Source organism: Cheilinus undulatus, linkage group 2, assembly GCF_018320785.1.
Source record: "Cheilinus undulatus linkage group 2, ASM1832078v1, whole genome shotgun sequence".
In the NCBI taxonomy this organism is placed as follows: domain Eukaryota; kingdom Metazoa; phylum Chordata; class Actinopteri; order Labriformes; family Labridae; genus Cheilinus; species Cheilinus undulatus.
In genome coordinates this window covers 21,641,616-21,663,249 of record NC_054866.1, presented here as the reverse complement: position 1 = coordinate 21,663,249, position 21,634 = coordinate 21,641,616, and the positions used below count along the sequence as shown (strand labels likewise).

At 41.2% G+C, this 21,634-nt stretch overlaps 1 protein-coding gene across 2 annotated transcripts in view; it reads left to right on the top strand.

Moving 5' to 3' along the window:
* sez6b (seizure related 6 homolog b) overlaps nucleotides 1–21,634 on the top strand; it is a 295,405-nt gene that overhangs the window by 104,644 nt on the left and 169,127 nt on the right. For both annotated transcript variants that reach the window (XM_041814108.1, XM_041814101.1), the window contains exons 2-3: nucleotides 6,025–6,558; nucleotides 12,098–12,231. In XM_041814108.1, the coding sequence (XP_041670042.1) occupies nucleotides 6,025–6,558; nucleotides 12,098–12,231 (668 nt within the window). The remainder of the gene's footprint in view (nucleotides 1–6,024; nucleotides 6,559–12,097; nucleotides 12,232–21,634) is intronic.

Genomic DNA, 21,634 nt, shown 5'->3' with positions numbered 1-21,634 from the left:
TTTAATCCATCATCACAAGTGAAAAACCTGTGTGTAATTTTTGACTCTGAGCTGACTTTTATTCCACACATTAAGAACGTAACAAAAATAGGTTTTTATCATCTAAAGAACATCGCCAGAGTCCGCCCCATTCTCTCTCGGGCCAACACAGAGACGCTGATGCATGCTTTTATCACCAGTTGTATAGACTACTGTAATGCCCTGCTCTCTGGTTTTCCCAAAAAGAATATTTCAGGTCTACAATTACTCCAAAATTCAGCAGCACATGTCCTGACTAAGACCAGAGGGTGGTCCCGCATTACACCGGTTTTAGAATCACTGCATTGGCTCCCTGTGTGTTTTAGGATCGATTTTAAAGTTCTTTTACTGGTTTTTAAATGTCTTAATGGTCTTGGGCCTTCGTATCTTTCAGAACTGCTTTAACCTTATGAACCCTCACGGACCCTGCACTCCTCTGGCACCGGGCTCCTAGTCATTCCCAAAGTCAGGACACACACTCACGGCGAGGCGTCTTTCCAGTACTACGGCCCTCGTCTATGGAACAGCCTGCCAGAGGACCTCAGGGCTGTGGAGAACGTTCATATTTTTAAGAGCAGGCTCAAAACACACCTTTTTAGCTTAGCTTTTGATTGATATTTATTTATTTCATTTATTTTTGTGATATTTATGTATTTTAGGCCTTCAATTTGTATTTATTTATGAATTTTATTCTTCTCCTACCTTAATCTTTTAGTTATATTTTAGTTCTTAGCTTTTATTCATATTTTAGTTTTTACTTATTTTTATCCTTTTATCATTTTAAGATCTCCAGTGTTTCCTCTGGGGGAGCCCTCTGCACTAGGAGTGGTGGTTGGCTGTGGCTGCAGGGGTCTGTCTCATGGGTTACCTGGTGGAGGTTTGGTGTCTCTGCCTCATCTCTCCTCTGGGTCCTGTGTCGGTGTCCTGTAGCTGTAGGTGACTCTCTGCTCCTGGTGTAGACGGCTCCTCCGATGGCGCTTTCTCAACTGGTTCATCTGTACTCAGCCTCTTGTACTCAGCCTAATGTCCACTATTTTAGTGTGTGTGTGTGTGTGTGTGTGTGTGTGTGTACATGTTTGTGAAACAGTGCATGCATGTGTATGAGTGGGTGTACATGTAACTGTTGTCTGTGGGGTGGTTGATAGTGGGATAGGGTGGTTGCGGGTGTGTGGGTGTGAGGGAATGACTTTAATTGTCTATTTTAAGCAAAAGGTGGGGATGGGTGGGTTTGAGGGAATGTTTTTATTTGTCTATGTAAAGCACTTTGAGTTACATGTTATGTATGAAAAGCGCTTTATAAATAAAGTTTGATTGATTGATTGATTTTGATGAAAGAAGATAAGATGCACATATTTACATCAGGGAAATTAAACAATTTTCAGGGCTAGTATGCACAGAAATCTTCCTAGTAAGCTCTGTTTTCAGACCTTGGCATTCTGTTCCTGAGCATCTTCTTACATTTAGACTGCACTAAGATTTTTTTACTAACCAAGAAATGACTTAGCTGGGAACATTCCTCATAAAACTGTTTTGTCATTCCTGAAGTTGATGTGTCTGCTTAAATAAGCCCTGACTTTATTATAGCCTGTCTTCTATCCTGCAGACATGGATATACATCTACAGAGCCGTCTCCTCCAACAGCACCTGTCATGTTCCACATACTCAACTGTGATTTAGTGGATCTGACAGAACACACAGCTCACCCAGACTGTGTACTAGTGTGTACATTACATTTCCCACCTTGTGGCAGCAGAATAACGTCACGCCTCCAGTCAGTCATTTACGATTGTGTCTCAAACCCTTATTTTTCTTGTAGATTTACCTGCCAGTAAGTCGGATTGTGTGTGAGGAGGAGCTCTGTGGATGTGTATGTGGGAAAGTGAGGTGCTGCTGGGTGTGAAGTGGCACAGCTACAATAAAGCCTGATTGTTTGAAGCAGATAGCTATTAGCCAGCAGAGAGAGGGAGCCATTATGGTGGAAATGAAGCATTGTTAAAGAAACATAAGACTTCCCTCAGCGGATGATAGCCTCCTGAAGGGGCTCAGATTAGATCTCACAGGTGCACTTGGGAGGGGAGCGCTGATCATTAGACTGGGAGAATTATAGCGGCTCATCAAATCTCCTCAGGAATGAATATTAAGTCTTATTACGAGGAGGGAAGGAGCCACTGATGTGAGCAATTTGTGGGAATTGTTTGGGTTGTACCGCTTGCCGTTTTACACAAAGTTTTCAGTCTGACTCACAGCAGTTTTGAAAGAAGAAGTGTCGATAGGAAATATGGAAAAACTCTGCTTTGAAAGATGGAGTTTGCTTTAGGGAGCAGAGTGAGTGAGTTTCTGTCTCCATGCAGAAGCAGCAGACAGGTTTCTGTGCCTTCATGTCAGAGTGAAGTACAGCGGAGCAGCGCAGCGAGCAGGGGGAGATAAAGAGGGTGACTGAATTTCAGATTTATTCCCTGGCTATGAAGTTATACTTTCTGCTGTCAAAATCACTGCAGCTTCAAGAACTAAAACATTTCAAGAAGGATAAATCAGTGACAAAAATCTGACAACTGCTGTACTAAATATTATAAAATTTATGGTTTTTACACTTTAAAATGTGCACAGGCCTGTGCTGTAATTGTAATAAACAATGCACAGCAGATGTATCCAACTTAAGCAAAGCTCCAACAAAAATGTCCATCAGTCATATCAGTATTAAAAAAGATTCTGTAAATTGTGTTATTTTCTTTGTACAGTGAAACATTATGCAAATCAGTTTTTGACCGTACTTAAGTGTCTATTTCCCCATTCAGCTAAATGCTCATTTAAAAACTGGTGCTTTAGCAGCATCCACGCTGCCTTCTGCCATAATTGACCTATGGCTAAGCCACGCCCCCTCCACTCACTCGTTCAGTGACAGAAGCTATTGCAGGTATCACAGTAAGAGACAGTTCACAGGAGGTCATTGATGATTTTTGGAGACAGAAAGATCACATATCATCTAGAAGTCACCAAAAGGGTCTAAATTACGCATTGGAGGGATATATTGTTCATTTTGTTGTCGAGAAGATCGATAAAAAGCTTCAGTTACAAGCCAAAATTTACAGGTCCCAGTGCAAACATGATAAACCGCATCTCGTTGGCATCACAATCTCAGACCACAAGATAGAGGATCAGCATCAAAGTGCCACTGAAGTTAAGGTTTTATGCTCAGAATATGAGAAAAATATAACAGCCTTTTTACCATCTTTACCAAGAGTGTCTCTCCGTTAGTTTGGTGCTACAGTATTTACATTGAATCATTCAGCATAAGGTTTGCCAGCTTTTGTTATCTCAGCTATTACAGATAAGTTAACAAAGCTAAGCACCAGAAGTTAACGTTAGTTTAACTAGAGCCCTTTGGACAACAGCTAACAATGATGTATGATCACAAAGTACAAAAACTAGAACAAAATAGGCCAATGAACTCCCAACAAACAACGTGACACAACAAACAACACAGCTAGGAGCTAACCATAGGCTAACTTTAGCTAACGTTTGAGATGTTAAAGATAACTTTATATTTCTTTCCAGCAAAGTAACAATATGTAGCCTCAAGGACGATGTTGGCTTACCTTAGAACAGATGTAGACATCCTTGTTAATTTTATTCACGTTGAGTTGATGTTGTGGTCTACCACACAACTATATCCAAAGAAGACACTTCTCACTTAAGAAAGGGTAAAGAATACGCTCCGTCGCCCAGCCTCTCAGGATACCTTGTGTTGGAGTCACATGTACCCCATGAACACCGTTTGACCATTTTTAAACATAAAATCTAAAAAAAAAAAACAAAAAAAAAAACTCATAAAACCATATGAAAACTGACTTTCTCCTATTCATTCCAATGGACGCCCAGGCAGCCGATGTCCAAGTGTATGGAATGGCTATACGCACTGTGATTGACTCATCGCATTTTAGGGTGGGACTTAGCCATAGGTCAACTGCACTGGCCTGCTTGCTTACGTCATGACTCCACCACGCCCGAAAGTACTGCCCCTCGCCCCTCGAAGCTGATTGGGCCTGTCACTTTCTAACAGGGCCCAAACTGTTCAGACAGGAGCTTTGCAAATAGATTTGGCAGTGAGAAACATGGAAACAGGCATATCCATCTGCTTTGCAGGGTTAGATGTCAAGCCCATGTTTATAAAAAATGATAAAATTATGAGTTTAACCGACTCATAAATCAAGAACCAGCAAATCAAGGATCCCACCCACCAATAAATTTGGGTCATAATTTTTCATTATAAAGAGAGAGTTCGGTCCTGAGACTTGACCAGCTAAGAACCACAGCAGTAGATCTCATCAAAAACTGCCCTGAAATGTCAGCAATGCAGATCATGAAGAAAAAAAAGCCTTATGTATTTAAATCTAACTATAATAGTCAGTTTCCTTAATGTCTTGCAATGATGTTTGACAAATCTGTGGACTCTGTGATTTACAAATGTGATATTCCAAGGGATAACTTGAAAAAGTGAGGTGAAATTATTTCTAGAAGCATCTGTTACCAACAGAGCTCTCTGACTTATCCCGCCCACTATAAATCCATAAACTGAGACTTCCCTCACTTTCTCAAACTTGGATATCTGGTGTTGTAAGTGGGCTGGCATGGTGCAAATTCCCTTTCTTACATGTATATGATTTTATAGAAATGTTTAAAAACATGTATACTCAATTAAAATAAAAATTCACTTACCAACCCAAGAAAACTTACAGACGTATTCATATCATCATTCATGATCCACATATAATTATTTAATGCAGGATGTCTATGCACAAGAAACAAAACAGGAAAAAGGAGCAAATTAAAACAGGCAAGATAAACATACAAATATTGTCAACATGAGCCCAAATGTAGAAAAAAGGTCCCCATTATTCCTCAAATTTAGTTTGCATTTTCTCCATGTGAATGACTAAAACCAGATCATGCATCCAGTAAGTGAAGTTCTGTAAACAGAACAGGAATCAAACTTGCAACCAGTGTTACAAGGACTATAGCCTCCATATGTAGGGAGTCGTTGAGCTTAAATGGCCCCCCCTTCCTAACTTAAAAAAAATAATTATCAAAAACCCCAGAGATCCTGAAGCCATGTAGTTTTTGTTGTTGTTTTTTTTTAAATAAGAAACTTATAAGTTTGACATGTGCACCTTTACATGTAGTCTGCTGTGGTTGACAGTAGCAGCTTCTTTACCTGAATCTCTGCAACAAAGGAAATGTCTGCACTCATTGAAGTTGTGCTTTTATAAGTCTTTCTCCCTGTGGGATTACATGAGATCATAGCAGATCCTTTGAGGTTGTGTTTTCTTCCCTCTGGTACATACAATAATCTTAATCATAGCTTGTAGTGCCTGCATATTTGAGATAAGAGAAGAAAAACCCTGTCATTTTTCTGTGGAGTGTATGTGAATGATGCAACATGATTCTTAACCCGATTAAGAGTTGGTAGTCTGAGCCCAGCCTCAGGAGTAACTAGTGTGGATTCTATGCAGATAGATGATGGTTTTTCTGGGCAATAAAGATCAAACTCCATGCATCATGCTCTGATATTTGACCATCTTTACAAGAACTCGTTCTGTGCATTTAGAAAAAAAAAAGTTACCTTTCCTGTAAAAATTAAACATTTAATATTTAATCAACCTTAATAAAATTGCAAGAAATGAATCCTGTTTTGGAGGAAAGAGGTGTGAAGTCCAAAAGACAACACTTTGACTTTGGCTGGTAATCACAGCTTTTGCACTTATTTTTTTTGGCTTTTAGGTTTGTTGGCCTTGGTTGCTGCAGAGATGTGTTGTTGCACCGGCTGGTTGCCTGCTGTAGCAGCGTTCTCCATCATTAACTATTGTAAATGGGATTGGCAGAGTGTTAAATGTGTGTGGAAGGAGAGATGTGGAGCTGGGAATCTGTGCACCTGCACAGCTAGCTGATTATTGAGTCTGTGGATGAAGCAGACCAACCAACTATGTTATTCTCTTTCATTCTCTACAGCCTCGGAGGATGTTCTCTCCATCACCCCAGGGGTCCCTCAGGAGAGCAGATCTAGCCCGTACCCCACCACCCAAGACTCAGGTGGGAGGCCACCTGTGGTCACAACTGCACCACCCATCAATGTCCCCAACCATCACCCAGTTTACAGGAATCCCCCTGAACACTACCCCCCCCTCGGCCCACGCAGCCAGCCCAACTACTTCCAGGACAGTGGAGGATCTGCCCCCTCTCCTGAGACGTTGCGGGCTGCGGATGAGACTGCTCAGAGCTCTGATGTACAAACAACTGTCGTCATGCACACATCAGCTCCCACTGCTCACTCCAGCAGCCAAGTCCTAGTCACACGTGAGGTTTTAAAAGATCCAGAACATAAGGGAACTTCCCCGACTTCATCTCCAGCTGCAGGGGAGGAAGACAAGGGGAGGAAGGATAAGACTGGACAGCAGCAGGCTGTGAAGCCCAGCAGTGAGCAAGAGGAGACCACCACCACCACCATCACCACCACCACCATTATCACCACCATGCAGAGTCCAGGTGAGAACATAACGATGAAGAATGCTTTTTGTAACTCACTTTTGTTTCAGTTTTAAACATGGATGAATTCATATCTCAAATCTTTAAAAGGGGGCCCAACAAGAACATACATCAATCTCACAATGGCCAACTCTTGTTTGCTGCATATTACAGACACTCCTAAAACTTCTATGACATTTTACGCAACCTGCCCCTAAATTCTTCCTGATTTTCTTGCTGGCATGTGCACCAGACATTGGTGACTTTTCTTCTAAAGCAGGATGGGGATCTCAGGAGGGAACTGGCGGCTAAGAAAAAATACTGTGGGATCAGGATGTAGCCTAGTGGCAGGATGATGGAGTCAATAAAAGATGTGGAAAAGAAGCTCAAACAAGGTCTTTAAAACAGAAAAAGAAAACAAGGCAAGCCTGACAAGTTTTGTTTCTGTAGACAAGCTCCGATGGAACAACAGATTGGCCCATTTTTGTTTTTCGTTTTTGATGTATTCCGTGACATTTTTGTTTCCCCTTTGCTGCCGGAACAACACCCGGTCTGCGTTACGGGCCCTGAAGATTTACAAATTAAGCACTGCCCATGAATCTCTATTAATACCCTATAAAATGACGTATTTTCTCCTGCGAGACAGAAGAAGACACAAAATCAGTGCATCTCTATTATTGTGCAGGCATGAATTCACAGGGTTTTGCGGGTGTGGGCGGGAGTGGACATACACATTGCAGGTGTGAGCGGGGGTGTAACACACACGTTGCAGGTGCGGGTGGTAATGGTCAGAAATTCAGCAGGAGCGGGCGGGAGTGGGATGAAGAAAACAGTCCCGTGCAGGGCTCTAGCGCAGACCTCCGCCATTAGCCCTATCTCCCAATAGTAAAGAATCCTTTGAAAAAATTCCTGGATCCAGACGGTGATCCAGATCACTCCCAAAATTTAATCAGTTCTTCCTTATACAATTTCTGACATTTCCTGAAGATATCATTGAAATCCATCCACAACTTTTTGAGTTATGTTACTAACAAACAAACACACTAACAAACAAACAAACTAACTAACTAACTAACTAATGAACAAACCCACCCGATCACATAATCTCCTTGGTGGAGGTAACAGAAGAGCTTATATATGGTGAACAAAAAAGATAAAGCATTTTCATTTGATTTACAAAGATTGCCAACCTTACAAAGCAGATGATTCCTCGTCTGTCATCAGACGGATCGATCTTGCAAAGCTTTAAGGTGACACGTCGGTCCCTAGTCAGAAGGACTGGACCAATCAGTGTCCTTTGAAGAGGAACAGTCAATAGTTAAAGGTGTGGTTTAGTGAAAGTGACTGCAAGCCTGTATACAACAGCGTCTGTTGAGGATAATAAAGTGGATGCAGTTATAGCACCAGTTTTATCAGAAATGTACAACCTGTTTTTAAAAAAAGAGAAAATAACCAGACTGAGAGCTGTTCTTGGTGGAAAGGTAATTTTCCTCTTCTTCCAACTGTCTTCAGAAAGAGTCTAATTTACCAAATGGCTCCACTGATTGTAAAGAACCGTGTGTTGACACATCATGCCTCTTTATCACGTTTTTTTTTGCTCTGATTGGCCCTTAATGAAGGGGACAGACAGAATGCTCATCCAGTCACCCTCTGAGTTTTGTTTTTGATAGGTTCTCCCCTTTTTAAACATTGTTTAAAGGGTGCTTCGCAAATGAATGTGAAATATACAGTATATCATGGCATAGATATGTCAAACATGCTAACTGGCCTGAGATTGACTGATTGTAGGTGAAAGCCTCATTCTTTGTAGATACCTGTGTAGGTACCATATCTGCTTAGGTGTCAGATCTACTCTTAGTCCTGTATCTATTAAACAGAATGATTGGCTGTGTGTTGGTATGATGATGTGGCCCAATGGGATTGGCAGTATGCTGGAGAGTTTATGGGACCGGTTGTCACTGTGTTTTCTGTGGTTGAATTCGATAACCACTGCTCTGCTGGGTTATCTAAGAATGTACATCTAAATTTACTGGGGGGCTGGAGCCTATCCCAGCTGTCATTAAATCAAATTAGGCCTCTGACCTTTTTCTCTATTTTAACTATGAAATGTTGCTTAGTTTGTAATGGTACGAATGTGGTTATTTAAATGTAACTGCCAGACTTTGTTTATGTGTAAAGCTGAATAAAAAAAAAAGATAAAACTTGAAATAGGTTGTACCAGCAAATTGCGTCACTTCGTTTTGACAGAAGTGATGTCTCACATTAATTGTCTCCAATAAACAGCCAATTGCAATGTGTTATATCATCATACATGATATCAAACCAACCTTCAGTCAATTATATTGTGTAAAGTCACTAGGACTCACAGTGGTTTAGCTCAGTTGGTAGAACGGGCACCCTTATACTGGATTGGTTCTTGGTCCTAATGAATGTCTTCCAGCTCTTTCTCCCCATATTTACTGTCTCTCCTCTGTTGTCCTATTAAATAAAGGCAAAACCCCCAAATATTATCTTTTGCACACTAATTGTTTTTTTCTGTATTTTTAGTAGTTTATTTGTGGTTTTCTTCTTCCTTCTTTCAGATCTTAATGAAAATACTAAACACATTTTAAATTTATAATCCTAAAAAGTAAAAAAATGGTTTAGGAGGTGTCTCTTAGTTTTAAGGAGCAAAAAAGTTGTAACCCTGTGTAATAATTTTGATCTTTTGGCTAAAACCAATGGAATAAAATGTATCTTTTCAAATATTTCTAACCTGTATTCAGATCAGAGTAAACGTGTTTCTGACTTGGCTGGATCCCAGCAGTCCTCTCTCCTGTGTATAGAGGTTGTTTTTCTTCCTTGAGTGCCCCCCTGCTGTCTTCATGCCCTTCACTAATATCTCCTCCATTTGCATCTCTCACGAACACACAGCCATGGGGCTGAGCTAAATTACAGCAGCATCAGTGCATCACTAACCCTTAATCAAGAGGTCCAAACAGTGTCGGCAGCGTAACACCCCGAGACTGTTGCTTCTGAAGAGGGGGGAGGAAAATAAAGATCGGGTGGAGAGTTCATGGTGGTGAAGGCTCTCACTCTTCTTGCAGGTCAGAGAACAGGAGAATTCATTAATCAGATTGTTTTTGTGCCTGGAGATGATGGGCCAGACTGTACAACAAAGACAGTGCTTTCATGGTGTAAAAAGTGGATTTATGTTGTTAGTGTGAACAAAAAAGGACTTTCTTGATTTTTCCCTTCACTCTGAGAGGATAGGACAGTGGATTGTGTAGGATATCAGGTAGTGGGCATGGGGAATGACATGTAGGAAAAGAGCCACAGGTTGGAGTCCAGCATGCACTTCCCTGCTTGAAACAAAAGTTCCCATACTTAAGGTATGACCCAACTGTTAGGTTTTCTGTGCACCAAAAATCTGGACTTTCAAAGACATGAAAACATGCTGTATATTGTGATTGGGAGTCAATTTACCCTTTTATGTATGCACATCAATCAGCCCCCGACTGGCAAAGGGGTGATCATGCTCCGCAGTCCTGACCCTGGGTTTTGATGCAGATGTCAAAGAGTAAGAAGGCATAGAAGAAAAAAACATAATGAACTAGGACTGCAAGCAGCCCTGAAGGGCCTTCACATCCCAGTGTATGTTGGGACCACATAGATTCTCCCAGAACTGTCATTACATAAAAAACAAAACAATGAGAATGTTGGATTTTGTACATGAGGTAGTACTGGCTGTCAACACTTGATGGCAAAATGATACAGCACAATGCTAATATGTTGTTGTGATCTGGGCAGGGCTTAAATTTATCTTATAAAATCAAAATAAGATTAGGCATTCTCTTCTAGAGATGTTACTAGCTTTTTACAGTTGGTGCTGTTACAGCAAAACCATAAAATAAACCTTTGAAAGTGCAGAGGATCAGACCTTGATCATATTTGTGAAATTTGAATGAAATCAGATGTTTCATTGGAGAGTTACGCCAACTTCCTGTGAAATTGGCTAAATATCAAAATGCTTGCCATGGCCAGTCAGGTGTCCCTTAATGAAACATATCAATGTTGAGGACAGTTATTGAGGACTTCAGCCCATAATCTGAGCTATATAAGTCCAGCGCAGTAGGAGGATGAACAGATGACCCATTTATAAGACTTCTTGTTGGTATGGTGAGATGTTTGCATGTGGGCGTATTCAGTGTGTAACTGTTGCCTTGCCAGAAACTGTACAGACAACAAAGTACAGAATAAAGTATGCAAAAGTTACATCAGGTTAAAGGCATTTGGCACCATGAAAACGCCTTATTTTGAAATTGGGATGCTGGTGGACTTCCTGCTGAGATTTGGGCATGAGCCCAGGAGGCTTTTTTTGTCAGTCTGATGATGACCCATATGCAGACCCAAAACCATAAGCCTAGATTGAAAGGTTTGCAGGGGCAGAATGTTTACTGGGAAAAAAAACAAAAAAACAAAAATCAAAGCAGGAAATGTTCAATTGGCAGAAGGGGGTGCTGTGACAAGGTAATGATACTGATTCATGAATGTTTTCAGGATTACTGTGTGATCATCCCTGTTAAGTTTGGTGATGACTGACATCAGCACCATAAGTTAGACAGCATTGCTGGAGTATTTTTACTGCAAAAAATGTGCAAAATAGTTTGAGCCACAATTATGGCCCTATTTATTCCAAATTGCGAGTGATAAAGCATGAACAAGGTTATCTCATGTGGACTATAAAGTTTCCCATCTTTCTGTCTGATGTTCATCCAGTTAGCTGCTTGAAAACTGTTGATTATCATGAAGCTCCAGTAGTGACAAAATGAAAGTGGGCATACTACCAGATTTGCACATAGCCAAGCTGAATCAAGCTATAGTCTCATTTAACTGTGCATATAAATATACTAAGAGACTGGACTGTGAGAAGTGAGAAGAACTGTAACATAAACAGGCGGGACTGTAGCACACTCAGGCTGAATGACAACACAGGAGCGCTGTAATAATTCTGGAGTGGACGCTCCCTGAGGTGGAGAGTGGAGAGGACACAGACACGATGTTCCTCTTCATGAAGAAGCACTTCAGAAAAAGTTAACTTTCCAGCTCAGAGAGGGTAGAAGGTGGAGGTGGGGGTTGGGGGGGGCTTGAAGGTGGTGGAGTAGAAACCCCCTGAAGGCCACTGTGAAATATTCTGTCCTCAGCTGTCCCATCTCAGGGCTGAGCTGCTTAGAAAGGCAGTCAGAGAGGCAGAAAACCTTCAGACTGAGTGAGAGGGAGTGTGAAAGTAACACAGTATAGTCAAGTCTGTACGGCACTGTATGGTTACACTGGTTTTATATAACAATGCTTAAACATGTACACGCTACAGCTAAAATTTTGCTGGTTAGAGATTATCTTTTTTCTAGAGAGCTTTTATCAGTTCCATGAATGAAATAAAAATAAATTCCAACATTAACATTATTATATGACTACTTCTAGCTTATACAAATGTTTGTGAATTAGTATTGCGAACATCAGTGTCCATGTAAGTCTTAACCTGCTGCACCATCTCCATGTTTTTTCTTTTGTTTCACTGCAGTTCCATGCCAGCTGAACCTGACCGGTCCAGAAGGATTCATCGAGGCTCCTCCACAATCCAGCTCTGCTTTTCACTCCACCATGGACTGCAGTTACATCATTACAGTGTATATGGGCTATGGAGTGGAGGTCCAGGTAGGCACATGATGTTCTCTTAATACTCTTCAGCAAGTCTTATATCATGAAAAATTACTGCCTCTTACATTTCCTTCTCTGTAAAAGGATGGTTGCCTAATATATGCATATACCTTTTGAATAGGGAGCATTATTTTATTGTCTCCTAACCGTTCATACAGTTCATACTACTAGCCTTAGACAGTGAGTAGTATATGATGAGAAAAGCCCAATTTTTTTTTTAGATTTCTTTCATCAAGCAGTGTATAACCAGTGGTGGACAAAGTATTCTCCAGTACTTGAGTCAAAGTATTGATACTCGCGGTCAAATCTTACTCAAGTACAAGTAAAAGTTGCTCGGTGAAATTTTACTCACGTCAAAGTACTAAAGTACTTAGTTTTAAAAATACTTAAGTGTTCAAAAGTACAAAGTAGATTTTCTAATATCAGTACATTGCTGTAGTGTTTTCTCAGTGCTTTTACAGAACCTTGTAACTCTGAAACCAACTAATGTTCTACTGACTTACATGTAGAACCACTCTGCTACAAAAAGTCTATAAAAACACCTGTAAAAAATTCACCATAAAATGCAATCAAAAACAATAAGGACAACTTGACAGAAAGACATGTAAAACTCACCCAAACCAAACCAAACCCAAAAGTCTGTCCCCTCTTTCAACAACCATCACCTCTGGTTTGGTCAAAAACAAATCCTTAATTCACCACGTGTAAAGAGTGTAGAGTCTGACTCTGCAGGCTGTTTTCCCCTCAGTAGCCACCAAGCTTAGCGCACTAATGGTCGGCTGCATTTCAATCATCGGTCATCGCATTAAACCGCAACCACTTTAACCTCAGACAACTTCATTTAAAATGTTTATCTGGAGTGAAAAATAACGTCTGTTTACGTACCTCAATGTGCTTTCTCGGGTTGGACGGTGAGTTTTTGAATGCAGAAATGTAGTTTGTTCATGGTGTACACAGAAGACATTTGAAATGATATGAATCATTCCTCATTTCTGAAATCTCAAACATCGAGCTGAGATATGGGTGCGCTGGTTTTTCAGTTTTTTTCAGTTTCTCCTGCCATCTCCATTGCCCAGTTTTGTTTGAATGAAGGCAGGACAGCTTGCTACACAGAGCGAGGATGACATAGCCTATTTCCCAATCATTCCCAGGTGTGAGCGGTGACTGTGATTGGTTCCCTTCTGTGAGGAGCACAACGTGTGGCCAATTGCATTTTAGAAAAAAAAATAAAAAACACCAACATCTGACTACAAAGCTATGCTGAACCTAAAAGGAACAAGTAATGACAAGCTTCCTAGAAATGTAGCGGAGTCGAAAGTACAATATTTGTTTTTGAAATGTAGTGAAGTGAAAGTCATAAGTTTTCAAAAAAAAAAAATACTGAAGTTAAGTACAAATACTGAAAAAATGTACTTAAGTACAGTACTCAAGTAAATGTACTTCGTTACTGTCCACCACTGTGTATAACAAAATATAAAAGTGCTTATTTGTATGCCTGTATGCTAAGTTTCTCTTACTTATGCATCCAGGAATTTTTCTGAAATATTCCCTTTAAAATGTATGGGATACGAATTTCTAACACAAACAAGATAGAGCCAAAAATAAAGCATGCACAAAGTATTTAATACTCTATAGACCACTGAGTTTTTTCATATCATTGCCATTTTTCTTTACTTTTACTTTTTAATGAACAGTGATAAGGCCCAATGCTGTAGCTTGTTAATGTATTTAACTACTTTAATAAGTGTTCTTATTAGCTATTTGGACAGAAAGGGAAAAGCTTTACTTTTAACAGAAACTGTATATTTTTACACTTTACATTTGGGGTACAACAGTTTATAGAGGGTTTGGTTTGTGGGATTGCTGTTTGTTATACATTCATTTCAGCAGGGAAAAAAGCAAGTCCCAAATGCATAAGCACAGGAAACTGTTTATTATATGCAGGAGCATCATACCTGAAACTCCTTTTACCCTTTTCAAGATCAGCTTTGGGAACAGAAAGCAAAAGTAAATTTTGTGACTGAGTCACAGAGAAAAGGCTGTAGCTCCCAGCACTTTTTACATGAATAAAATCACACAAGTATGATGGAAGCAAATTAAGTGGAGCCTGAATAAGGATATGCCAACGATCAAGCCAAGTTAAAAGCCAACCAACTCGATCATGCAGAATACAATGACGAGTTAAGGAATTAAGATTCTTATAAACCTCAGTACCCCATGGTATACAGTATCCAACGATTAAGCCATTAAGAAAATGGGTGGATATATGAAACATCACCATAATCAAAGGCATAAAAATGGTAGCAACAAGTACTTTCTTTGCATTTAAAGAAAAACAGGACTAAGATAAAAACCCTGTTGCAGCTTTAACTTCTTTACAAGTTGCTTAAAGTAAAGCTTAAAATACAGTGACGTATCAATCAAGAATCCAAGATTTTTATAAGATGATTCAGACTCATTCGCATCACTCTTAGACATAGTTATAGAAGCCAGTCATGGCTCCTTCTTATATGAGATTGAAAACATCATGAGTTTGGTTTTGTCAGGCTTGAGAACCAATTTAAATCAAAGTGTCCTGTATGATATCAAAAGCATCTTGTAAGCAACACAGAGCCTGATGTTGCATTGTAGCAGAGCAGTAAATGACAAGGTCATCAGCATATATGAAAATTTGCATCGGGAACATTATGACCAATACTGTTGATATTAACTGTAAAACAGCAGGTCCAAGACTGAGCCTTGAGGCACACCATTTTTCACTCCAAGAAATAAAGGGGACATATTATGCAAAAATCCCTTTCTCAGGCTTTTCTAACAAAAAATGTGCCTCTGGCCTGTCCACAGTTCTCTCAAGAGCCAGAAGCCCCCCCCCCCCCACCTTGTGCTGAAACAAACTGTTCTCAGTTTTACCCCTCATGATGTCATATGAGGAATCCCTGCTTGGAAGAAAATTCTGCCCTCCTCTTCTGTTGTATCCCACATTGCCCATGAATTTTAAGTCCTAGATGACATGGGAGCTCAATTTTCGTACCCAACTATCCGTCAATATATTGCAGCTCTTCAGATATAGAGAGAGGGCCCCACTTCTCCACAGTACTCAGCCTCAACACCGGCCCCCCACAAGGATGTGTACTGAGCCCCCTGCTCTACACTCTCTACACACGTCTGCACCCTCACCCACCCAGACAACTCCATCATGAAGTATGCAGATGACACGACAGTGGTCGGGCTCATCTCAGGGCGAGCTCAATTTCATACAGGGATGAGGTAAAAAAAAACTGTCATCGTGGTGCAGCATCAACAACCTGGTCCTCAACACAACAAAGACTAAAGAAATAATCGTGGACTTCACAAGAAACAGATCTGACCCTCAGCCCATACACATTGACGGGGACTGTGTGGAGAGGGTCTTGGACTTCAAGGTCCTGGGCCTGCACCAGAATGATTACCTGACCTGGAAAACCAACACCACAGCGCTGATCAAAAAGGCACAGCAGCGACTCCACTTCCTGAGGGTCCTGAAGAGCAATGCTCAGGCCAAGGAGCTGCTGGTGTCCTTTTACAGATGCTCCATTAAGAGCACTGCAGGAAGTCCACCACTGCATCCCAGTGTGGTTCTCCAGCTGAACTGCTCAGGAGAAGACAGCTCTCCAGAGGGTCATCAACACAGCACAGAAAATCATAAGCTGTGCTCTCCTCTCCTTAGAGGAGCTGTTCAGGTCCCGCTGCCACAGGAAGGCCCTTGGCATCCAGAAGGACTCATCCCACCCAGCACATCACCTGTTCCAACTGCTACCCTCAGGAAGACGGTTCAAGACAATAAGAACAAAACTAACAGACTCAAAAACAGCACCTATCCCAGAGCAGTTTTAATATTAAATGAGAAACTGCTCGAGCACTGAATGGAACTGCAAAAACAATTTCATTGTACATTATACATTGACAATAAAATGAATGAATGAATGAATGATTGAATATAACCTATGGTGGACCTCGTCAGTCTACAAATAGCACACATACACAATATACACAGTATATCCTGGTAATAGAATAAAAATGTAGAACTGTGAAAGTAATAAACATAATGTCATGTTTTCATTGTGTATTAACCCTGATGGGTGTTCTGGCCTGGGGCCAGCTTATTTTGCCAGCATGTATTGGAAATACATGATTGATGGAGTCATGTCATACAGAGAGAAGGTGCGTTAGAATAATGGCATACTTATGTATGGTTTGAAGGCAGTATGCAGTATGTTCTGTCAGAGTATCTATCAGTAGTGTATCAGTAATGTTTTTGCATTTCAGCTGTTTTCATCTCTGTAAGAGTAATCACATGTCATCATACATGTTGCAACATTTTGTCATAGACTTCTCTACTATCTGACTTATTCATGTGAACAGTTGTATTGTCCCCTGTTGGCCTTTAAAAAAGATTTTTAAGGGTAGGTACTTCTATATTGGCTTTATGTTTCATTCTAAGATATAATGTCAGATTTTTATAGTCAATAGTGAAAAACAAAGTAAAACAGACTTGTAAGCTTTGGCTACTTTTGAGATGATTGATAGATATTCATTTATACATGTAATATACATTAGCAGTACTTGTCATTTTTATATATAAGCACTGCAAGCATAAGGATGTGATTTCCATGATGTCACTGCTATGGACATGTCGTTTAGCCATTTAAATGGATTGCCTTCTATTATGTTCTGACATCATAATCAATAGTGTGACCTGTGCCAGTCTCAGTTTTATTCATACAAACACCATGTTGTTATTCTGGGTTCATGTAATGGCTGTGGACACACTCCCACAATGTCTGTTTGTGTCCAAGTCATTTTCCCTGTTAAAACAGAGAGCATGGTGTGGGCCTTTTGTCAGACGGACGGCTTCAATTAGCATTTAAATTTCTCATCGACAATAGTTGTGCAGCCATCTCTGTGCAGCAGAGCGGAGATATACAGCTTACACAGCAGCTGCTCTGACAGCACAGCAATTCACTGTTCATTTCACAAATGCAGCTCCATTATGTGTGCTCTCCCTCCTACCATATGTTTGGATTTTATAAGAGGATTTCAGCAGAAGTACGTCACAGATATACTGAAAAATGCTTTTAAAGGCCAACCAATTGTGAAACAGCAGCTTACGTTTCCTCCCATGTATGACAAGATGAAAGGCTTTGGATTATGGGGTCACTTAGGACATTTTCCTCATATATAGATTATTTTCATTGTGTCAGAAGATTTTGTTCCATGAGGCTAAGTCAATCTGTTCTTGTCACCGTTCTTACTTTGTGGGTCTAATCTTTGACAGTGGCCTAAGACAGAGGGTCTGCTGTATTTGATTACAATTACAGCTGATTGGATTTTGGTTGTGGGGGCTACATTTGCTGCAATGTGGCATAAAGACCAGGAGGTCAGTGTTCACATGCTTTTAAACTGAGATTTCCTGTGATTGACAGGGACCTCTGGGATCCTTTAGCAGGATCAGAGAGCAATTCTTTAATTAATTTAAATTTGTTTTAACTTTTAACTGAGCATTAAGCCTCATGTGAATTTGTTAAAAGTCAGTTCATTGAACATTGCGACCATCCTGGCCAGATAAAGTCAAAAGAAACAAAGCATTGATGTGTAAAAACATATAATGTATCAGTGAAAACAATATTGTCTTACTTTACACCTAATTGGAAAATATATTAATATATATTTTAAAACGGAATATATCACCCAGCCCAATTATATAGAACTGTCCCATCCCTAACTATTCTATTCTATTCTATTCTTTTCTATTTCTTTTCCCATTCCATTCCGCCCCATCCGGTCCCAACCCTTCTTATCATATCGTATCGTATCGTATCGTATCACATCATGTTCTATCCTGTCTTGTTCCCATCCCATTCCATACTATCCCATCCTAATCAATCCCTTCCAGTCCTATCCTACCCAACACTGCCCTAACTTATTATGAGCTGTTTTACCCTAACCCCCCTATAATATCTTTTTCGAATCCCATCCTACCCTATCCTACCCTGCTCTACCCTATCCTACCCTGCTCTACCCTATCCTACCCTACCCTATCCATGCTACCGTACCCTATCCTACCCTATCCTGTCCTACCCTACCCTACTCTACCCTATCCTACCCTACCCTTTCCTACCCTATCCTACCCTACCTTTTCCTACCCTATCCTACCCTACCCTATTCTACCCTACCCTATCCTACCCTATTCTATCCTACCCTACCCTTTCCTACCCTTTCCTATCCTACCCTACCCTACCCTACCCTTTCCTACCCTACCCTACCCTATCCTTTCCTACCCCTACCCTATCCTATCCTACCCTACCCTTTCCTACCCTAGCCTATCCTATCCTACCCTACCTTACCCTACCCTGCCCCATCCTACCCTACTCTTCCCTACATTATCCTACCCTACCCTATCCTACCCCACCCTTTTCTACCCTATCCTACCCTACCCTTTCCTACCCTATCCTACCCTGCCCTATTATACCCTACCTTACCCTACCCTGCCCTATCCTACCCTACCCTACCCTATCCTATCCTTCCCTACCCTATCCTACCCTGTTCTACCCTACCCTATCCTTCCCTACCCTACCCTTTCTTACCCGTCCCTATTTTACCCTACCCTATTCTGCCTGCCTATTCTATTCCTATCCTGTCCTGCCCTACCTATCTTGCTCTACCTAATATCCTGCCTACCCTACTCTTCCTATTTATTGTCACCATGCCTATCCTGCCCCTATTTCTATCCTACCCTTTCCTACCCTATCCTACTCTACCCTATCCTACCCTATCCTTCCCTACCCTATCCTACCCCACCCTACCCTTTCCTACCCTGTGGCTACCCTACTCTACCCTATCCTACCCTACCCTATCCTACCTTACCCTACCCTGCCCTATCCTACCCTTCCCTACTCTACCTATTGCTCTACCTATCCTGCCTATTCTGCCCTCGCTGCCTTTTCCTGCCTATCCTGCCCTGCCTACTCTTCCCTATCCTGCCTGCCTATCCTGCCACTCCTGCCCTACCTTAACACCTGCCCAAACATCAGGCCTGCCCTGCCTATCCTGCCTATCCTGTCCTGCCTATCCTGCCTATTCTGCCCTGCCTTACCTGCCTGTCCTGCCTGCCTATCACTGCTCTGCCCTACCCTACCTATCCTGCCTGCCTATCCTGCTCTGCCCTGTACCATATCCTACCCTGCCTATCCTTCCTACCTTGCCTACCCTGCTCTATCCTGCCTGCCCTACTCTTCTATATTGTTTCCCAGCCTGCCTATCCTACCCCACCTTTCCTGCCTATCCTGCTCTACACTATCCTACTATCCTTCCCTACCTATCCTGCCCTACCTACCCTTTCCTGCCTGTGGCTGCCCTACCTGCCTATCCTGCCCCATCCTATCCTGCCTATCTATCCTGCCTATCCTGCCTTGCCCTATCCTGCCTTGCCTGCCCTGCTATCCTGCCTACCCTGCTCTGCCTATCCTGTCCTGCCTATCCTGCCCCTGCACTTTCCTGCCTGTTCTGCCCTCGCTGCAGCACCTGCCTATCCTGCCTCTACCTACCTGCCTATCTGCCTGCCCTGCCCTATCTTCCTATCCTGCCTATCCTGCACCCTTTCCTGCCTATCCTGCCTACCCTACCCTACCCTATCCTACCCTGCCCTATCCTACTCTACCCTACCCTACCATATCCTACCCTACCCTATCCTTCCCTACCTTACCCTACCCTGCCCTATCCTACCCTACCCTTCCCTATATCATCCCACCCTACCCTATCCTACCCCACCCTTTCTTACCCTATCCTACTCTACCCTATCCTATTCTACCCTATCCTACCCTACCTTACCCTACCCTGCCCTATCCTACCCTACCCTACTCTTCCCTATATTATCCCACCCTACCCTATCCTACCCCACCCTTTCCTACCCTATTCTTCTCTACCCTATCCTACCCTACCCTATCCTACCCTGTGGCTACCCTACCCTACCCTATCTTACCCTACCTATCCCTAGTCCATCTTATATCATGTTGTATTCTATTGTATCTTATCTCATTGTGTCTAATCTGTCTTTTCTAATATGCATCAGTGTTTTATCTTTGGCTTTTCTGTTTCATTAACAACAGATTATTTTAGATATTTCTTGATTCTAGAAATTATTTGCAAATACAGCACAGATCAGATTCCCAATGATAGCTTTCACAAATTTAAATGCAAAACAGTTTGATGTTTCCCTGCTTGGTCGCAGAATATTTGTTTATAAGCAGCTTTCCACCAGAAATGTCTTTATTTTTACTCTGATTTTACACAAGAAGAAAGTCCATTCTAACAAGAAGAAATTGGATCTTACTGTATTAGCTCAGTAATATGAAAATACCCACTGACATCACAGGCATTCATAACTTTAGTTTTAACAGGGCACTGAAACATCAGTGGGCCACATGAGGAGTGATTTATTGTGTGTTTCTTTCAGTCTAATTGAAAAGACTGCTGTCCTTCATGGTTGTTAAGTTGCCAATAACCACACTGCATAATTTCCCTCCGGACATCAGGTCTGTCACAGTACGGGACTCTGTATTAGAGCTAAGTGGGTACAGTTATTCATGTCTACCTGCTGCTTGCTCCTCTTCCCTTGACACACATCCCTTTCTATGTGAGATTGTTTGTTTTTAAGTATACCTAAAATCCCTGCCCTCCATGTCTGCTGGAAATACATATTTACTTTCTCATTTGTCTCTGTAAACATGTGAAACCTCCAATGTTAATGCTGTTGGGAAAAGGAGTGGATAAACAAACTCAGGTATTTTTATTAAATGCTTGTTTTTATTTTAATTCCAGAGTTAAATTCAGAAGTTGTTTTCCCAGAGTTTAAAAAACGGAAGCTCTTGAGATAAGGAAGTGAAATGTCATAAATCAAAACACAAATCTAAGAACAAAAAAAAAAAATCTTCTCCAGAAAAAAGCCACCTCTTTTGCTCTTAGCACATTTTGACCTGTTTTGGAGAGACTGTCTGGAGATTTTCTCGGGTCATTTATTTATATTATACCAGACCGCTTTTAGCAGGCCAAGAAGTTTAAAAATCTGTGGACATACTTGTAAACTATAGGGAGCACTAAATTTTGCACAAAGCTGTGGGCATGAATTTAGAGCATGTGATTTGTGAAATCATACCCACTGTTTAGATTTATACACTTGCAATCTGTGCAAAAGTAGAACATTTATTGATTATTTTAGGCCTCTTCTTTGACTATCGGTATGCCCTTATGTGCTAATCTTTTCTCAAGATCTCAAAATCAAGTTATCATGAAAAAAAACAACAGCAGTGCCTTCCTGACATAGACAAAAATATAGATTCACTCATTTTCACAGAAAAATGGTGTA